The 15,804-nt window shown below is 37.7% G+C and overlaps 1 protein-coding gene across 1 annotated transcript; it reads left to right on the forward strand.

The window, feature by feature from the left end:
• Positions 1–844: 844 nt before the first annotated feature.
• rhcgb (Rh family C glycoprotein b) lies at positions 845–7,599 on the forward strand. The gene is made up of 11 exons (XM_087796740.1): positions 845–1,194; positions 2,790–2,982; positions 3,058–3,208; positions 3,979–4,126; positions 4,192–4,358; positions 4,419–4,556; positions 4,625–4,761; positions 4,821–4,945; positions 5,018–5,091; positions 5,841–5,908; positions 7,278–7,599. The coding sequence occupies exons 1-11, from the start codon at positions 972–974 to the stop codon at positions 7,309–7,311; spliced, it is 1,458 nt and encodes a 485-aa protein (XP_087652866.1). The 5' UTR covers positions 845–971; the 3' UTR covers positions 7,312–7,599.
• The last annotated feature ends 8,205 nt before the right edge of the window (positions 7,600–15,804 follow it).

Below are 15,804 nucleotides of genomic sequence, written 5' to 3' on the forward strand. Positions count from 1 at the left end.
TTATTTTAGTGTTATTGAAAAATCATTATAACTGCTAACCCCATTTTGTTTAATTCACTGTATACATCATTTTCACCATTTTTTTAAAGTGTTTTCTTTGTTGTTGTTTTTTTCTTTTTAGAAATAATCTTATACAAACACCCTTTTTTATTTTAGGAAATGTCCCCAAAATACTTTGTGATGCAATTTTTTTTTCAGTTTTAACTCGTATAAAACCATTTTGTAATTAATAATGTGTTTCCTAAAATGTTTATACAATATCTAGATACATCTATTTCTGATACTCTCAGATGCTGTATATGAAAGTGTTTTTATTCTTTTAATATCCACTTTAATATCTGATGATATTTATATTTACATCTATACTTTATAGACGAGAAGATGGATAACGTAACATCAAATATACGTGTGAATATGATGTTAATATTTAAAGGCGAAGTAAGGTGCAGAAGAAAAACAAAACAAAAGCCTGTCCTTGAACTTGACAATGCTTGACCGACTCAAACCTGTCGTGCATCTTCCTGATGTCTCGTGGGGCCCTGCATGGTTACGTGTTATTTACAGTTAATGCATCACAGGAGAGGAAACGATAACATCCCACCTCTCACCACTCCTTTCCCAAGAATTGTCCTTGTTGGATAATTTTTTATGTTCACACTAGTGTCAAATTCTCTGTGTCGCAAACCAAGCATTTACATCCTTTTGATTTCCTAATTAATCTACTTAATTCTAAAGTAAATAAGTATGAGGTCCGAGTCGGCAGATGTGAGTGTAGCCACAGGTGCCGTGTTGGGGCGGTGACAGTGGGCGTGTCATTCTTGGACCTCAAACAGTCTTCTCCAGAAGTGCTTAAGATGCTGAAAATCCCTCCATCGACAACCATCTTAGATAATGATAACTCATCTTTAATGGCTTCTTAAGTGTTTTCCCTTTTTTTTTCTCTTCTTTTTTTTCTTCTTCTTGGAAGCATAATGGGTGCAGTCCAGAGCTTCAGGCTCATGTGCGACCGTACAAAAAACACTAATGTGCGGTTAAGTCTCCCGGCAGTGTGCATCGTGTGGCAGACGGCCATGATCATTTTGTTCGGCGTCTTTATTCGTTATAATGAAGAGTCGGACACTCACTGGGTAGAACACAGAAAAGCCAAGAACATTTCCAGTGACATCGAGAACGACTTCTACTTCAGATATCCAAGTAAGTTTCTTGTGTTTCTCTCACTGTCACGTTGATGACCAAGGTCATCTATACCCTGATAAATTACCTTTCGATCTGTCTTGTCCTTTCTTTTGAAATCAACTTAGTTAATTTTTGAGAGTGTTAAACTACTCTACGTGCACATCAGACAACTTAAGCGTCAGCATCATGGTTGGGAAATAACAACTTCAGGTGATTAATGGCTTTCTTGACACAGTATCTTTACAGGATCTCCTGCTGAAAGTTCTGATTGTTCACCAACATTCCCCTGCTTTTGTTTTCCCATGGTTTTAAATGTCTTGTGTTATTGTAGTTTGTGGGCCAGGGAAGATGAGAGATGAGAGATTAGCACGGTGAACTGTAGTTCTTGTATTTTAGATTGTGTTATGTAACCGATACAGTTGCCTCAACAGTGCCAACATTTATTTATATCAAAAATAGATACATTTTAGTTAAAACAAAGTATAGCAACAGCTGTTGATCTAATTTACACCCTAAAGTAACAATAGATACCATTTTTATTTTGTAATGTTTTCTACAACTATTGGTTTAATGTCTAGAACTGTGTATTTTACTGATATTCTTCACTACATAACTTTGTTTGGGGAGTCTGTGGCAAACAAGCAGTGTTTCATATAAAGTACTCAGAGATTTTTTGCAACCAGCAAGATAAAAACGATAAACTTTCCCTGAAAAAAAAAATTGTGTATGCGGTATGTGGCAACAGCGCATTTGAGGTACAAATTGCATTGTACAATCACTGTTCTGACACTAGTGGGAAACAATGGGTTGGATCTTTCGTATCGTATTTCCTACTTTTAAATAATTGTTCACCTGTAACAAACATTTCAAGACTAAATATTTCCCGCCTCGTAATTCAAAATAAACGGAAAACTATAAGTTAAAATCTTCTCAAGCAAAATTAATGTTGATTAAATTAATAAATATGTATTTTGGTTTTATTAAATGTTAATAGCAGTGTCACCTGTTTAATGTTGATGCTAAACAACTAAAGCAGACAATATTTTCTTTCATTGTTTGTGTGCTAAGTTTATGTGTTATACATTTGTGTATTTTATGTATTTATTTTGTGACAGAGCCCTGAATACTGTCCAATTTACCAGTCAAACACTTTACATAAGTATCCAAATATTTTAAATAACAATATAATTACGTTTACGACCTAGGGTTACGAAATTTCAAAGAAGAATTTCACACATCAAAATTGATTTTATTTAAATATTAAATAATAAAAAGTGTTAAGTTCAAGATTGATGGATACACCTGTATTCTTGTGACAGGGATGATGATCGGACACGTTTCCTCAATGTTGTCAAAACATGGACAAACTTACTGTTTTGTCCTTGACTCTTATTCACTCGTCTTGCTTTCCCTCTTCCTCCTACTCATGTTCCTTTGCCTCGTGATGATGAGCCCAATCTGACTTTATATACTCAATATTTAACTAAAAAATGAACATCAATTCTCAAGACTGATAGTGTACATTATAGTATTATTATTAGCAATTTTCTTTCAAATTTAAGTTTTGATTTTGAATAGTCTGAAACATTCCTGATTTTTTTTTTCTTCTCCAGGTTTTCAGGACGTCCATGTCATGATCTTTGTTGGATTTGGTTTTCTTATGACTTTTCTGAAGAGGTACAGCTTTGGTGCGGTCGGATTCAATTTCCTCATAGCAGCGTTCGGCCTCCAGTGGGCGCTGTTGATGCAGGGATGGTTTCACTCGCTGGACTACACTGATGGGAAAATCAAAATTGGAGTAGAAAGGTAATTTCTTAAGGAAAAGTAAGCCTACAGTCCACTTCATAATCATGTTATTTTTTGTCTCGACTCCCTGTGTAGCCTCATAAACGCAGACTTCTGTGTGGCTGGTTGTTTAATTGCTTATGGAGCAGTTTTGGGCAAAGTCAGTCCAGTCCAGCTGTTGGTTCTGACTCTTTTTGGGATCACCCTGTTCGCCGTCGAAGAATACATCATCCTGGACCTCATACATGTAAGTCACGTGTATCCCCTGCACAATTAAATCAGATTTTTTTTATATTTTATTTTTCCAATATTTTTAGTATTGTGCATATAATGTATAAAAAGACAGATAGATATAATTGTATTGATATGTATATACAACAGTATTGTTTTGGATACAGTATACAATAGAATAAATTAAAAATAAATATAAACTGAAATAAGTAAAAACATGATAATTATAATAAAAAGTGACTGTTAACTAAGTAACATTTAGAGTAATACGCTCTTGATAAATTCTTTATTTATGATCAAATGTTGCCTTATTCAGTGTTATATGATTGATGGCTCGCATGAATTTCTTTAAATAGTTCCACCAACTTAGTGCAAGATACACCTTTATTCTTCCCACGTCGGGGAAATTTGAGGCCGCAGAATTATTCTTTTTTATTATTCTTTATTATTTGTTTAGTTGTTTGTTTTTGCAAAACATTTTTTTTTCAAGGCTTCACTGAAGGTAATATAGGAATATGTTTATAAGTGCACCTCATTTTCAATTAATATTTTTACTCAACGTTTGTTTAGGTAAGAATAATTATGAAAAGATGAGAGCCTTGGATAAAGTAAAAAATAAAACCAAAAAATTAGTTATTAAGTATTTAATTTTTTGCTGTATATTTCATATGTTAGGTCAAGTTAAGTTACTTAAGAAACTCTGTTGAGATCAAAATATGGAATTAATAATGTAAATTAAAATGTGTTTAAGCCTTATTAATACGTATGTATTTATGTGTACAAAAGGCTAGAGATGCAGGCGGCTCCATGGTGATCCACACATTTGGTGGTTATTATGGTCTGTCCATCTCATGGATGCTCTACAGGCCTAATCTGAATCAGAGCAGCCGCCTGCAGGGCTCAGTGTATCACTCGGACGTCTTCGCAATGATTGGTGAGTTGAAGAAAAAAGACTCCTCTGTGGTCACTTGTAATATCATTTTTTCTTTTCATATAAAGGTACTCTCTTTCTCTGGATGTTCTGGCCAAGTTTCAACTCTGCCATCACCGACCACGGCGATGGTCAACACCGCGCTGCCATCAACACGTACCTGGCCCTGGCCTCCACCGTCCTCACCACGGTGGCCGTCTCCAGTCTGTTCCAGAAACACGGGAAGCTGGACATGGTACCGCCGAGACAATCGCTGCTTTTCATTATTAACATCACTTCTTCTTCTGCCCCCCAGGTTCACATCCAGAACTCGACCCTAGCGGGAGGCGTTGCCGTGGGAACCGCAGCAGAGTTCATGCTGATGCCATATGGGTCTCTGATCGTTGGATTCTGCTGCGGCATCGTCTCTACGTTGGGATACATCTACCTCACGGTAGGTCTTCAAATTTAAATAATCTCAAAATGATCTAATTTAACTGAATTTAATTTAATGTCCTGCAGCCATTTATGGAGAAGTACATGAAGATCCAGGACACGTGCGGGATCCACAACCTGCACGCCATGCCCGGGGTCATAGGTGGAATAGTGGGAGCTATAACTGCTGCTGCAGCGTCGGTGTCTGTCTACGGTGAAGAAGGGTGAGTCCACCGCATTGAGTTTTCAGTGGTTTTAGTCACGTTTTGTTTCCATTTCTAAGGTTGAAAAACACGTTTGACTTCGAGGGCGCCCACAAGGACATGGTCCCCACCAAGCAAGGGGGTCACCAGGCCGCTGGGTTGTGCGTAGCTATTTGCTTCGGTGTCGGCGGAGGCATCATCGTCGGTGAGGGACGGAGAAAAGATTGATTTTTTGCTTTTCTTCAGGGGGGTTTGATTTTTCGTTTTTCTCGTCCAGGTAGTATTCTAAGGTTACCCATTTGGGGAGACGCTGCGGATGATAACTGCTTTGATGACGAGCCTTACTGGGAGGTGAGAGAGTTCATAAAATATCTTTTAGTAACTGCCACCAAGCTGGTGCCAGTTCCACTTTGCATTCCTTAAGACATTCACAGTATGTTGAAAAAAAATTAATCTTATTATCTTTTTCATTGTATCATCTTTCATAGAGCAGATGATTCATCTTAGCCAACCCATAATGGATGAGATCCACTCATTTTAAAACACAATTTATTTATTTGAAAAACGTTTTCCTTTCAAAAGATGTCCACAGTTGTATGATCAAGATAGTAGCTTTTTATATTCTCAATGAAGATTTTTACAATTTGGATTATATTAGTCAAAGTATTCACAAGATAAATAGTTACGAGGTGATACGTTTTTCATCAAAATAAACGCAAAAAACACAGTTATCAACTACAAAGTATAGCATTCGATTTTGGATTTATTTTACAACTTTGTATTACAATACTGCAAATAAATCCTATTAAATTGAGTGTGAACTTACTTGCTTGAGAACTTTATGTGTTCAACCAACCAATAACTGGTGTCCTCTAAAGAGACAGTGTCTCTGTAATAGCCAGAACATGTTGGTTTTACAGGTTGGTGTGGGAAACTGAGGTCACGAATCATAAATTAAATTATAATTTATTTTTAATAAACAAAAACTATTGGATGAAGGTCATTATGTTAATCATTTAAATAAATACAACATGTAAAATTTAAAAGTCAGCAGTTTCATCCAAAAACAATGTAGTTATTTTGTATCCTTCTGTGTCCAGTTACCAGAGGACGAGGAAGAGACTCCAGCAGTCCTGCATTACAACAACCACATGCACAACAAAGATATGTGAGTGTTTGTTTTTAGTGTTCTAGTCATGCAGGATGAAACTGTTCACCACAACAAACAGACATGAAGATGATGATGCAGGCGCTGACAGGTGACTCCACTTTCTTCCTCTCATGCATTGTTGAGATTTTTCACTGACAAAATTAAATTGATCAAAGCGAAATTCGCTCCCCTTTTGTGAACCCCTTGTGGTCCTCCTTTAACATTGTAACTCTAGCTGATATTTCGGCACTGGTGAGCAAGATGAAACCCTCTCTTGCTCGTCAGACGTCCTTCTTTATTAAAGTATTTTATGTCCCAGGGTTACCAAAATGGTAAACCTCTCCTTTTCCACAGGGGTTTTCCCGAATGCATTTAAGCATGCCAGGCTTAGATCAGACTGACCTCAGACATCACTCTACGGAGAAAGCCTTACTGAAAGTGTCCAGTGACATCATGATGTCAGCTGACTCGGGACAAAACACTGTTCTGGTTCTCTTGGATCTGTCCTGAGCCTTTGACACAGTTGATCACCAGATCCTGCTGAGGACTAAGGGATGAAGTGGGACTGCCTAGGTCTGTGTTACAGTGGTTCTTGACATACGGCATACCTTGCAGTTAATAAAAAACTCTGCAACAAGAATTCTGACCTGCTCTAGTAGAAGAACTCACATTTCTCCGATCCTAAAACTCTTCTTTCAGGATTCATTTTTAAATTCTGGTTCTCACTCTCAGAGCTATTCATGGTCAGGCTCCTCCTTACATCAATGATCTGATCCAGCCATACAACCCAGCTCAAGCTCTGAGGTCTATGGATCAGAATCTACGGATGGTTCCTGAAGACGCTTCCAACCCAGAGGAGAGAAATCCTTCCTTGGTTTTCTGGGACTCCTGTGGTTGTCTTATGAGTCTTGGCCTTTTAAAGTATATATATATATATATATATATATATATATATATATATATATATATATATATATATATATAGCGGGACCCTGGTCTAGAAAGGCACTTTAGAAATAACCATTACTTACTTACTCACTTACACTTGTAGTTGCGCATCCCCCCCTCCTGGTGGCAGCACAGACCAGTTTCACGTGAGTCCACGAGCGTGCAGTGAGGGAGGACGTGGGCTGCAGACATCGCGGCACCACTCGTGTCTTCGTCAGAGAGTACATTTGGAAAATGCTGAACCTCACAGGTTTAGTTGACCCTCAGAGCTTGTTGATGCAGGTGTCTTCATCTCTAGTGACCTTGTGAGGGGCAGCACTTGTAGGAATGACTGTATGTTTATCAATTTTAGAGCCAAAAACAGTTACTCATACCTATGAAATATTAGAATTTACCTTTTAAATTTAAATTTATTTTTATTTGTATCTGTTCTTGACAGAGTGGAGTCCAATTTCACCATGGAGCAGAACTGACCCTCGCACCTGCTGCTTCTTCTGCGTTGATAAATCAAAGTAATGAAGACTTAAACCTTAAAATAGGACATTTTCTGATATTTAATAATGGATATATGACTGTGAATCTCTTGTTTGTTGTATTAGTCAAATTAGTTATGTATTTATTTGAGATAAATATTCAATCTTTCTTTTTATTGTGGCACGTGTAAGGAAATACTTTATGTTGTATATTTATTGTGTTTATGGTTTTGAACTTATGATGTATGTGTGTACTTGACCCACAAATAAATGTTTCAATCAACTATATGAATTAATGTGTTAGAAATTCTTTTGGTTTTCTATATAAAGTTTACTTTCTTTTTAAGTTCTTTATTGTAATTGTGTCATTCTAGTTGAAATTATTAAACATTTCTAGGGTGTTTGAAGGTGAATTTAAATAGCTTTTTACTGTTTTACTTTATTATTTTTGTGATTATGTGACTAAGTTTAAGTGATATTTGCAATAAGGATGGATCTTAAATGACATTTCTAACAATTGCATTACGGTTTTTATAACATAATAATACTGTTCTTAATTGTTCTCTTCAGTGACTAAAAGTATCAAGAAGAAGAAAACAATACAAAGAATTAACATTTATTGAACATACTACTGCATTTCATTTGTTTTGAGGGCTGATAATCTCGGCCCTCGAGGTCAGACTAAAGAGTTAAAGTTCATGCCCTGAATGCTTTTTAAGGACTTGCTGATGACCCTCAACAAACCCGTGTCAATGTCATGACCCGAGGTCAGAAGACAGGAAGAGTGTGAGGTCACAGTCAGGACATCACTCTCACAAACAACAAGTTAGCATTTTATGTTTTCTAAAAATGTATAAAAGTTGCTTTTTTTCATCTAAGTTAGCAATGCATAGTAATCCCCACACTTCAAAAATGTGATTTTTGCAATATTTTATTATAACTGAAATACTAATAATTTACCTTTTTTAATTCATTAGGACTAATGCAATTCTTATTACTCTTATCGATTAGTTGAAATTGAAATAATTAAAATTAACTTTAAAGTGAGTTTTAAACAAATAAAATAATTAGCACTTAAAAAAGCGTTTTCAGTTCATTTTTCAATTTCAAATTGTGTTGAAAAAAAATGTGATACATATTGAAATAGAAGTTAAATTCAATGCAGCAAAAAAAAGAAGAAACTCTAAAAATGAAAAAAAAGGGGGTGTTATTACCATTACAGTAAAACTAAGTTTTTTTATTTCACATTACAGTTCAGGCCACATATTATTATTAGTATTATATATGTTTTATAACTTTTAAACTTTTTTTTTATTAATAACTTTTGCCATTTGTGTTTAGCAGCAATTCATCCATAATTATGGACATAATATATGTATATACACTTTTTTTATTTAAATAAAATAAGTAAAAATCATAATTCTTCACATTCCTTTCATTACTTTTACACGTCTCAGGGAGTCCAGTTGTGAACTTCTAATGTCGCTGTGTGATTCCATTTTTATTAAGAGTGATGAAGCAAGGACTACATTTTAAACAAAAAAATTCTTGATTGAGATCATTTTATCCCAAAACTCGTCTTCTTGTTAAACAAGAGTCTCTGAGGAATATTAAATTACCTTTTTTAATGAAAGTTTTTCTTTATTTGAGCAAATGTTCAAAAAAAAGAGTGAAGAATCATCTCATCTCTCAGTCCCTCTCCCAGAATCCCCGTCGCATCATGGTCAATCTCAGCAGCACATTTTCGGGGGATTATTCCCACACATAAGTCGCACGAAGGAATCCATCTCCCGGCCTCCGGCTAACGAAGGCGAGCTTAGCGCTGTTTTCCTTTGTCATCAGTAACGTGTTTGAGTAAAGGAGGTAATGGTGCCACAAGTGCTCCAATTAAACGAGATGCAGCCCTGCTGGGAAGAAAGCCTCCCTTAATGCCCCAGATACCCCTCCACGCTCACCCCTGCACACACACACCGGGCCTCTTCTCGTCCACGTTCTCCCCCCCAAATCCCACCCCAACTTTTCTCATGTTTATTCATCAGCCACTTAAATAACAAATGTTCTGCTCCAACTAAACCAGAAGTATCTTCAGACAGCAGCGGGTCTGAACTTTTACTGCGACCACAATGGTCAGCTTGATTCGGGCTAAACTTTTTAAACCTTCAGGAAGAACTCGTGTTAAAGGTGAGGGGGTAGAAAGAAGGAGGCATGAAAAAAAAAAGAAGGAGGCGCCGGCGGAGGAGTCAGAGAGCGAGGCCTCACTTTTTATGGCCGATGACTGACTGCCTCAATCAGGATTCCGTGATTGACAGGTGGAGGGAAGCCAAGGGTGGGAAAAGAGGCGTCCTGGATGAGAATGGCGGCGCACAAAAACGGACTTCCAAACAGAGGGGCCACAGAGACGCTCATTAATGATAAAGAACATGCCAGCTAAAGCATGTTTTCTCTGCATGCCAGCGATGTTGCTTGTTGCCTCAGATTAGTTTGTAATCTTCCACCAATGCAACGTCAGATTCCTGGAAAAAAAAAAAGGACGACGTGGGAGGTCGCGGCGGAAACACCTGACTCTGGCTTTTCTACTTTTTACAAGTGTTTGTGTCGGGGTTTGAATCCAGGGTAGCTTTGTGACGCACGCATTGTGACAAGTGACTTTATAGTCTGAGCGGCGGAGGCTCCCTGAGACACCCATGCATCTTCTTCGGCTGACAGCAGTTCATTAAACTCTTGCTTTTCATTTTCTTCTCCCTGTAACCAACTGTAACAATGGGGTCAGTTCTTGACCAATTCCATTCTAAGAGTTGGTGAGTCATCGTGTCCGTTTCTGCCTTTTTGTCGTCGTTACAAGCCCGGAAAACATGTACAAGCCAGTCCTGAAAGCCCCTTATGATGTTTCAGAAGGAATCGTATTGTTTCAATTACACTAATACAAGGGTGGGTTATTCCATTTTCTAAGGGGCCACATTATATATTGGGACTGTTGTCAGGGGCCGTCAATCCAATTAGATGAGAACAATTTCAAAAGTACTACTGATGACTATTTGATAAGATTAACATGTTTTAAGCAAGGAGTGTTTTTCTCTATTTTAGTATTTTTTATTGGAAACATTTGTTTAAATATATATCATAGAATCATTCCCTATAAGTTGCACGGTCATATCTTCACCTAAACTTGCATTGTCTTTAGTTCTTTCAGTAAAAGGCTCTCTCTTTGAATGCCAGCAAAGTGTACCCCGGCCAACTGTGTGATGCTATCAAGAGCAGGGTACTCAACCTATCGGAATTTTTTTAATCCTTTTATGAAAATGTTACACAACATTATCTGGAGCTTGTAATCCATGCGTTTGTGTCTTCTCGTCTGGACTATTGCAACAGTTTGTTTTCATGTCTTAACAAGAAGGAGCTGTCTCGCCTGCAGTTGATTCAGAACTCTGCATTGAGAATTCTGACCCGCTCAAGTAGAAGAACTCACATTTCTCCGATCCTTAAAACTCTTCACTGGCTTCCAGTTTCTTTCAGCATCAACTTTAATATTCTGGTTCTTACTTTCAGAACAATTCATGGTCAGACCTTCCATCAGTTATCTGATACAGCCTTACATCCCAGCTAGGGCTCTGAGGTCTGTGGATCAGAATCTACTGATGGTTCCTGAACACGGTTCAGGACCAGAGGAGAGAAATTCTTTCCAGGTTGTTTCTCCTAAGCTTTGGAATGATTTTGCTCTCTCTTTTCGCTTGATGGAGTCTACTGACTCCTTCAAGAAACATCTTAAGACATTCTTATTCGTGCAGGCTTTCCCCTGATTTTCTGGAACTCCTGTGTTGTTCTCAGTATTATCTTGACCTTTAAAGTATATATTTTATTGAGTATTGTTTTGATTGTTTAAGTGCTTTGTGACCCTGGTCTGGAAAAACGCTCTATAAATATAAATTACTTACTTACTTACTTACTTTCCTGCACCGACAACCTGTTTATCCTTAGAATTTATTTCACCTTTTAGACAGAAATAATAAATACAACAGAAATGATAGAAATACTGTTTTCTCTCTGGCATCAAATGCCTCATGAGCGGTACAGGGCTCAGGCCTGGAGGTTGAGGACAACTGATCAAGAGCCGTCCTTACCTCCTTAAACCCTCACTAGAGACATGCTGATGGGATTCTTACCTATTGGCTTCCTTGAGCATCTCAACAACGAACAAGCTTGTCACCAATTCCAGACCTGTCGTTGAAACACAAAAGCGTTCGAGCACAAGTGAAGGTGATGTCCACACCTATGATGCACCCCCAGCTACCTCCTTGCCTCTCTTTTGAACAAGATCTAGATATTCTTTGTTTTCTAATAGGAGTAAATGAATTGTTGGTATTGTTTGATTGCCTGATGAGAACCACAATCTCTGACTGTCCTGTCTTTGGTGTTTTTCAGTGACTTCCATTTCGCCAAACCCTTTCTATAGTTACCCCTTGTTGCCACTACGACTGATAAATGTTTCTTCAGAATTATTGGCGTCCTTTTTGTGAATGTTTGAGACAAGATTTGTTTCTCAACACTCTTTTTAACCTCCGCCCCCACTATCAAGAAGCGTCTAAGCACCTTCTCTCGTTTTCTTCTTTTACAATTCGGACTAAAAAACCCAAGTCCGATGGCAGTGATCAGGACCACAGGTTCTTGTCACTGGTGTTTCATACTGGCTGAGCACAAAGTCTTTATTTAAAGGGAAATGTCCCATTTTGTGAGCAAAATCAAAATGATCTTCGTCCAACATGGTGATAATGTGTTCTGAAGATGAAAATAAAACTTTTTTCCAAATTATAAAAATAGTTTAACTTTCAAGACTGAGTCAAAAAGAACAAATTATAAGAATAGAAAGGAAAGTTTTGAGTGATGCTGTTTACAAATAAACAAATAAACCAACAACAGTGAAAAGATAATAATATTTCAGGGGTACGAAATATGATTTCAATTCATATCATTTTAAAACAAACCCAGCATCGTTGTCTGTCGCCACTTTCATCTCAGCTGCTAGCATGTTGCTATTGAGCTGGGAATAGAACTGTGACGATCACAATCCAACAAGATGTCGTTGTAATCTGAGGTAAAAGAAAGAATCTCGTAAACACCAGGGTTTAAAACGGGAGCCACCCCGGAGCACGAGCTCTTCCCCTGCCCCTTGGTTTTTACGCGTCTGTTAGTGATGCATTCAGGGACACGTGTCCCCTCTTGTTTAAAGAGAGCCGTAAAAAGCCTGAGTGAAAGCATTCACAAGTCCATAAATACGTTCATAAGGTTTCCTGGCTCTCTTCATAAACCGGTCAACATTCTCATCACTCCTTTTGTCAGACACTTCAACGGAAAATCTGAAAGGGATTTCTCTGCTGTATTTAATAATTCACTCTTTTTTGTCTTATTTCTTTTTCAAATGCAGTAGTCTTACCAGTGTTTTTCAAAGCTCTACATAGCAACCCTTAACAACATAAAAATAAAAATAAACAACAAATGTAATCGCTAATTATTCAGACTGAAGTGCATTATAAACGTAAAAGTTTTCTTTTCTTTTCTTTTTGTAGTAACTGGCAAATTATTACCAGCAGGATCTTCCGAATACCACCAATATATAATCATCTCTCACTATAACTAAAATATGTTCAAAACCTTTCTGTCTGTTTTACAGACAAATACATGTTTAAATAAACATTATTGACAAATGTATTAAATCAAAGGAAGATAAATGAACAGTAATTGAAAAGTAAAAATATGGTTTGAAGAAATCAGGATAAAATGTTTAAAAAAAACCAAATGTATCCTAGTATAAACAATACAAAAATCAGCTGGAAAAAAAAGATTCAAATCTGGAAAATCTGATGGTTTAAATGACGCCACTGAGATTTTTAAAAAACAGTGTAGAACAATCTTAATTATTAATAAGAGCCAAGGAACCTTAAAATCTTTCTAAGTCAGGCTACTTTGAGCAGTGAAACTCTACCACAGTGCAAGTTCTTCTATCTTCTACATCTGCTCCTCGAATTAGCTCGATCAGTATCTCAAAACACCTTTCCCTGTTTCCCTCGCTCTCCCCCTTTATTCGCCCGTGGCCCACCCTGCGCCCAGGGCTGCCCCAGGTACCCCCAGGCCTCCACATGCCACTAACTGTCCACAGAGGCTGCTTAAGTGTCCCTATCAGACCACAGTGGAGAGGAACAGCAGATTAACCATGATCCTATCCGCTCGCCGCTAGCCCCTTCATACGCTCCGTTACACCAGCATTTAAAAGGAGGAGGGGACGCCATTCAGGGCCGTGATATGAATCCCAGACGTACGGACAAGAACAGAGGTTTCGGCCCCATTTCACAGAAAAAAAAAGACCCCTATTCTGGCACCCTCTAGTTATGGTTGCTACGAGCTCCTGGGTTCAATGGTGGACTCCTGTTGTGTAGGGACAAAGCCCCTCAGTCATCCAGTCACGGTTGCTAGGGGAGGCAGAATGTATGGGGAGGGACAGGCTGCTGTTGTCCCAGACGAAATGTCTCTCTTAAGGCGGGCGAGATGTGGTGATTGACAGGTGGCTACACGCTCCACTGCGGATCACCCGGGAGGTCTGGGGGGCCTTCTATCAGCAGCCCTGTGTGTGTGTGTGTGTGTGTATGTGTGAGAGCTGGCAGGTTGCGTTGGTTGGCAGAGTGTGAGCATATTTTAATTTGTAGATATGAATGTAGAATTGTGTGTTACCTGTAGAGGGAGCTGCCTCTGCTTTAAACAGCAACGAGGAGTTACCGAACATGTTTTCTGAGTCACCTCATCACGATCGCCAGCAGAAGGAATGGATGAGCGTGTGTTCATGTGTACGTCTTTAAGAAAACCCTTCTCTTCACCCATTACACTTCGTTATTTTTAGATTCTTACATTAGAATTCTGTCTTGTTCCTCATGCTAACGTCAACCCTCGGGCTCTGAACTTCAGGCGGGAAAAGAGAACGTTAAAGAAAAAAACGAATTCGACATTTTCCACAATCAAGTGTGATGTCAAAGTTCACATTTTCACCTTTGCCGGAGAGTGTCCTTGGCAACGACACCACCTCGCTCACAAGTGTAGATGGAAGTCAAACACCGTCTTCTTTTTTTTTTTTTTTTCAGTTCATGCGGTTCGTTGTGTCACCAGTCATTGGGATCGCAAGGGTCTACTAGCTAAGGATGCTCAACGGTGTTGCAAGTGTTGCATCCGATTCTATGACGTCTATGTGTCAGATGCTGGCTGTAGACAGTTAGCTATGTGCTGTTACACTTAACAAAGAATGAATAGAAAACGTGTTTTGTAATAGAACATTGCGGTCTTGAAGAGGGTTAACCAACAGCAAAAAACATGTGGCTTTTTAAACTGTTAGTCACATTTTTTTTTTTTTTTTCTTGGTTTGGTAAGAAAACTAATGTTTTTACTTGTTTATTTGAAGAGGAAAAAATACATACAGAGCGCTAGATATAATTATTTATCCAGTTACTAAAGTATTCCATTCTATTAGTCTATATGTGAGTCTGGACCCTTTCAAACATGTTGGTTATGAACACATAGGTTACCACTATATTGGTCTATATATCAGTTACAGATTAATTTAATACGAACATGTGGGTCACCAACATATAGATTATGAGCACATAGGTTACCAATATACCAAGTAACAGTTACTAACACATTTATGAATAACACATAAGTTACATCCAATCAATTAAAAATATGTAGATGTTTAGGAGCAAATAAGTTACAAATAATGAGTTCATGAACACATGGGTTGCGGATATATTGGTTACGAACATATACGTCTCAAACACGTAGGTCACGAACAAACTTAGGTTAGCAATATGTAGCTTATGAAAATATCAGCTATGAAATCTGTTACAAACATACAGGTTACGCGAAATCAGTTACAAATATTTTGATTATGAACAAGTAAGATAAAAATAAGTAGGTCATGCAAATATCGTCTACGAACATGGAAGTCACAAACGTATTAGTTAAGAACACATGCCTATATATAGGTTATGAATATATTGGTTACAGATAATTTAGTTATGAACATTTAGGTAACAAACATTTAGGTAACAAACAGAAACGTTTAAAATATACAAGTGACGAACCTATAGGTTACAAACATATCATAATATTTCATAACACATAGGGTTTATTTAAAATGACGCACCGCTGTACCTTGACCAAATGCTCAAATTTAAAATAAACCCGAACAAAATTCAGCGATAATATTTATTAACACTCGTATTTCTTCTTATGTTCTCAGACATAAAACTCTTCAAAGAGGCTTTTCTTGAGATGGAGGACCAGGGGCTTATACAAACCAAGCTACTCAGTCAGTCTCATTTGGGGGAACTCTTTCATGGACGCTTGATCTCAATCGGTCACTACCTAAAACTTGTATTTGGCCAACTTTATATGGGTATACTTTCTATGGTATACTGTAGGTATAAACAATACATATACTTTAAGACAAAAAAA

This window comes from Callionymus lyra, chromosome 8, assembly GCF_982586985.1.
Source record: "Callionymus lyra chromosome 8, fCalLyr1.hap1.1, whole genome shotgun sequence".
In the NCBI taxonomy this organism is placed as follows: domain Eukaryota; kingdom Metazoa; phylum Chordata; class Actinopteri; order Syngnathiformes; family Callionymidae; genus Callionymus; species Callionymus lyra.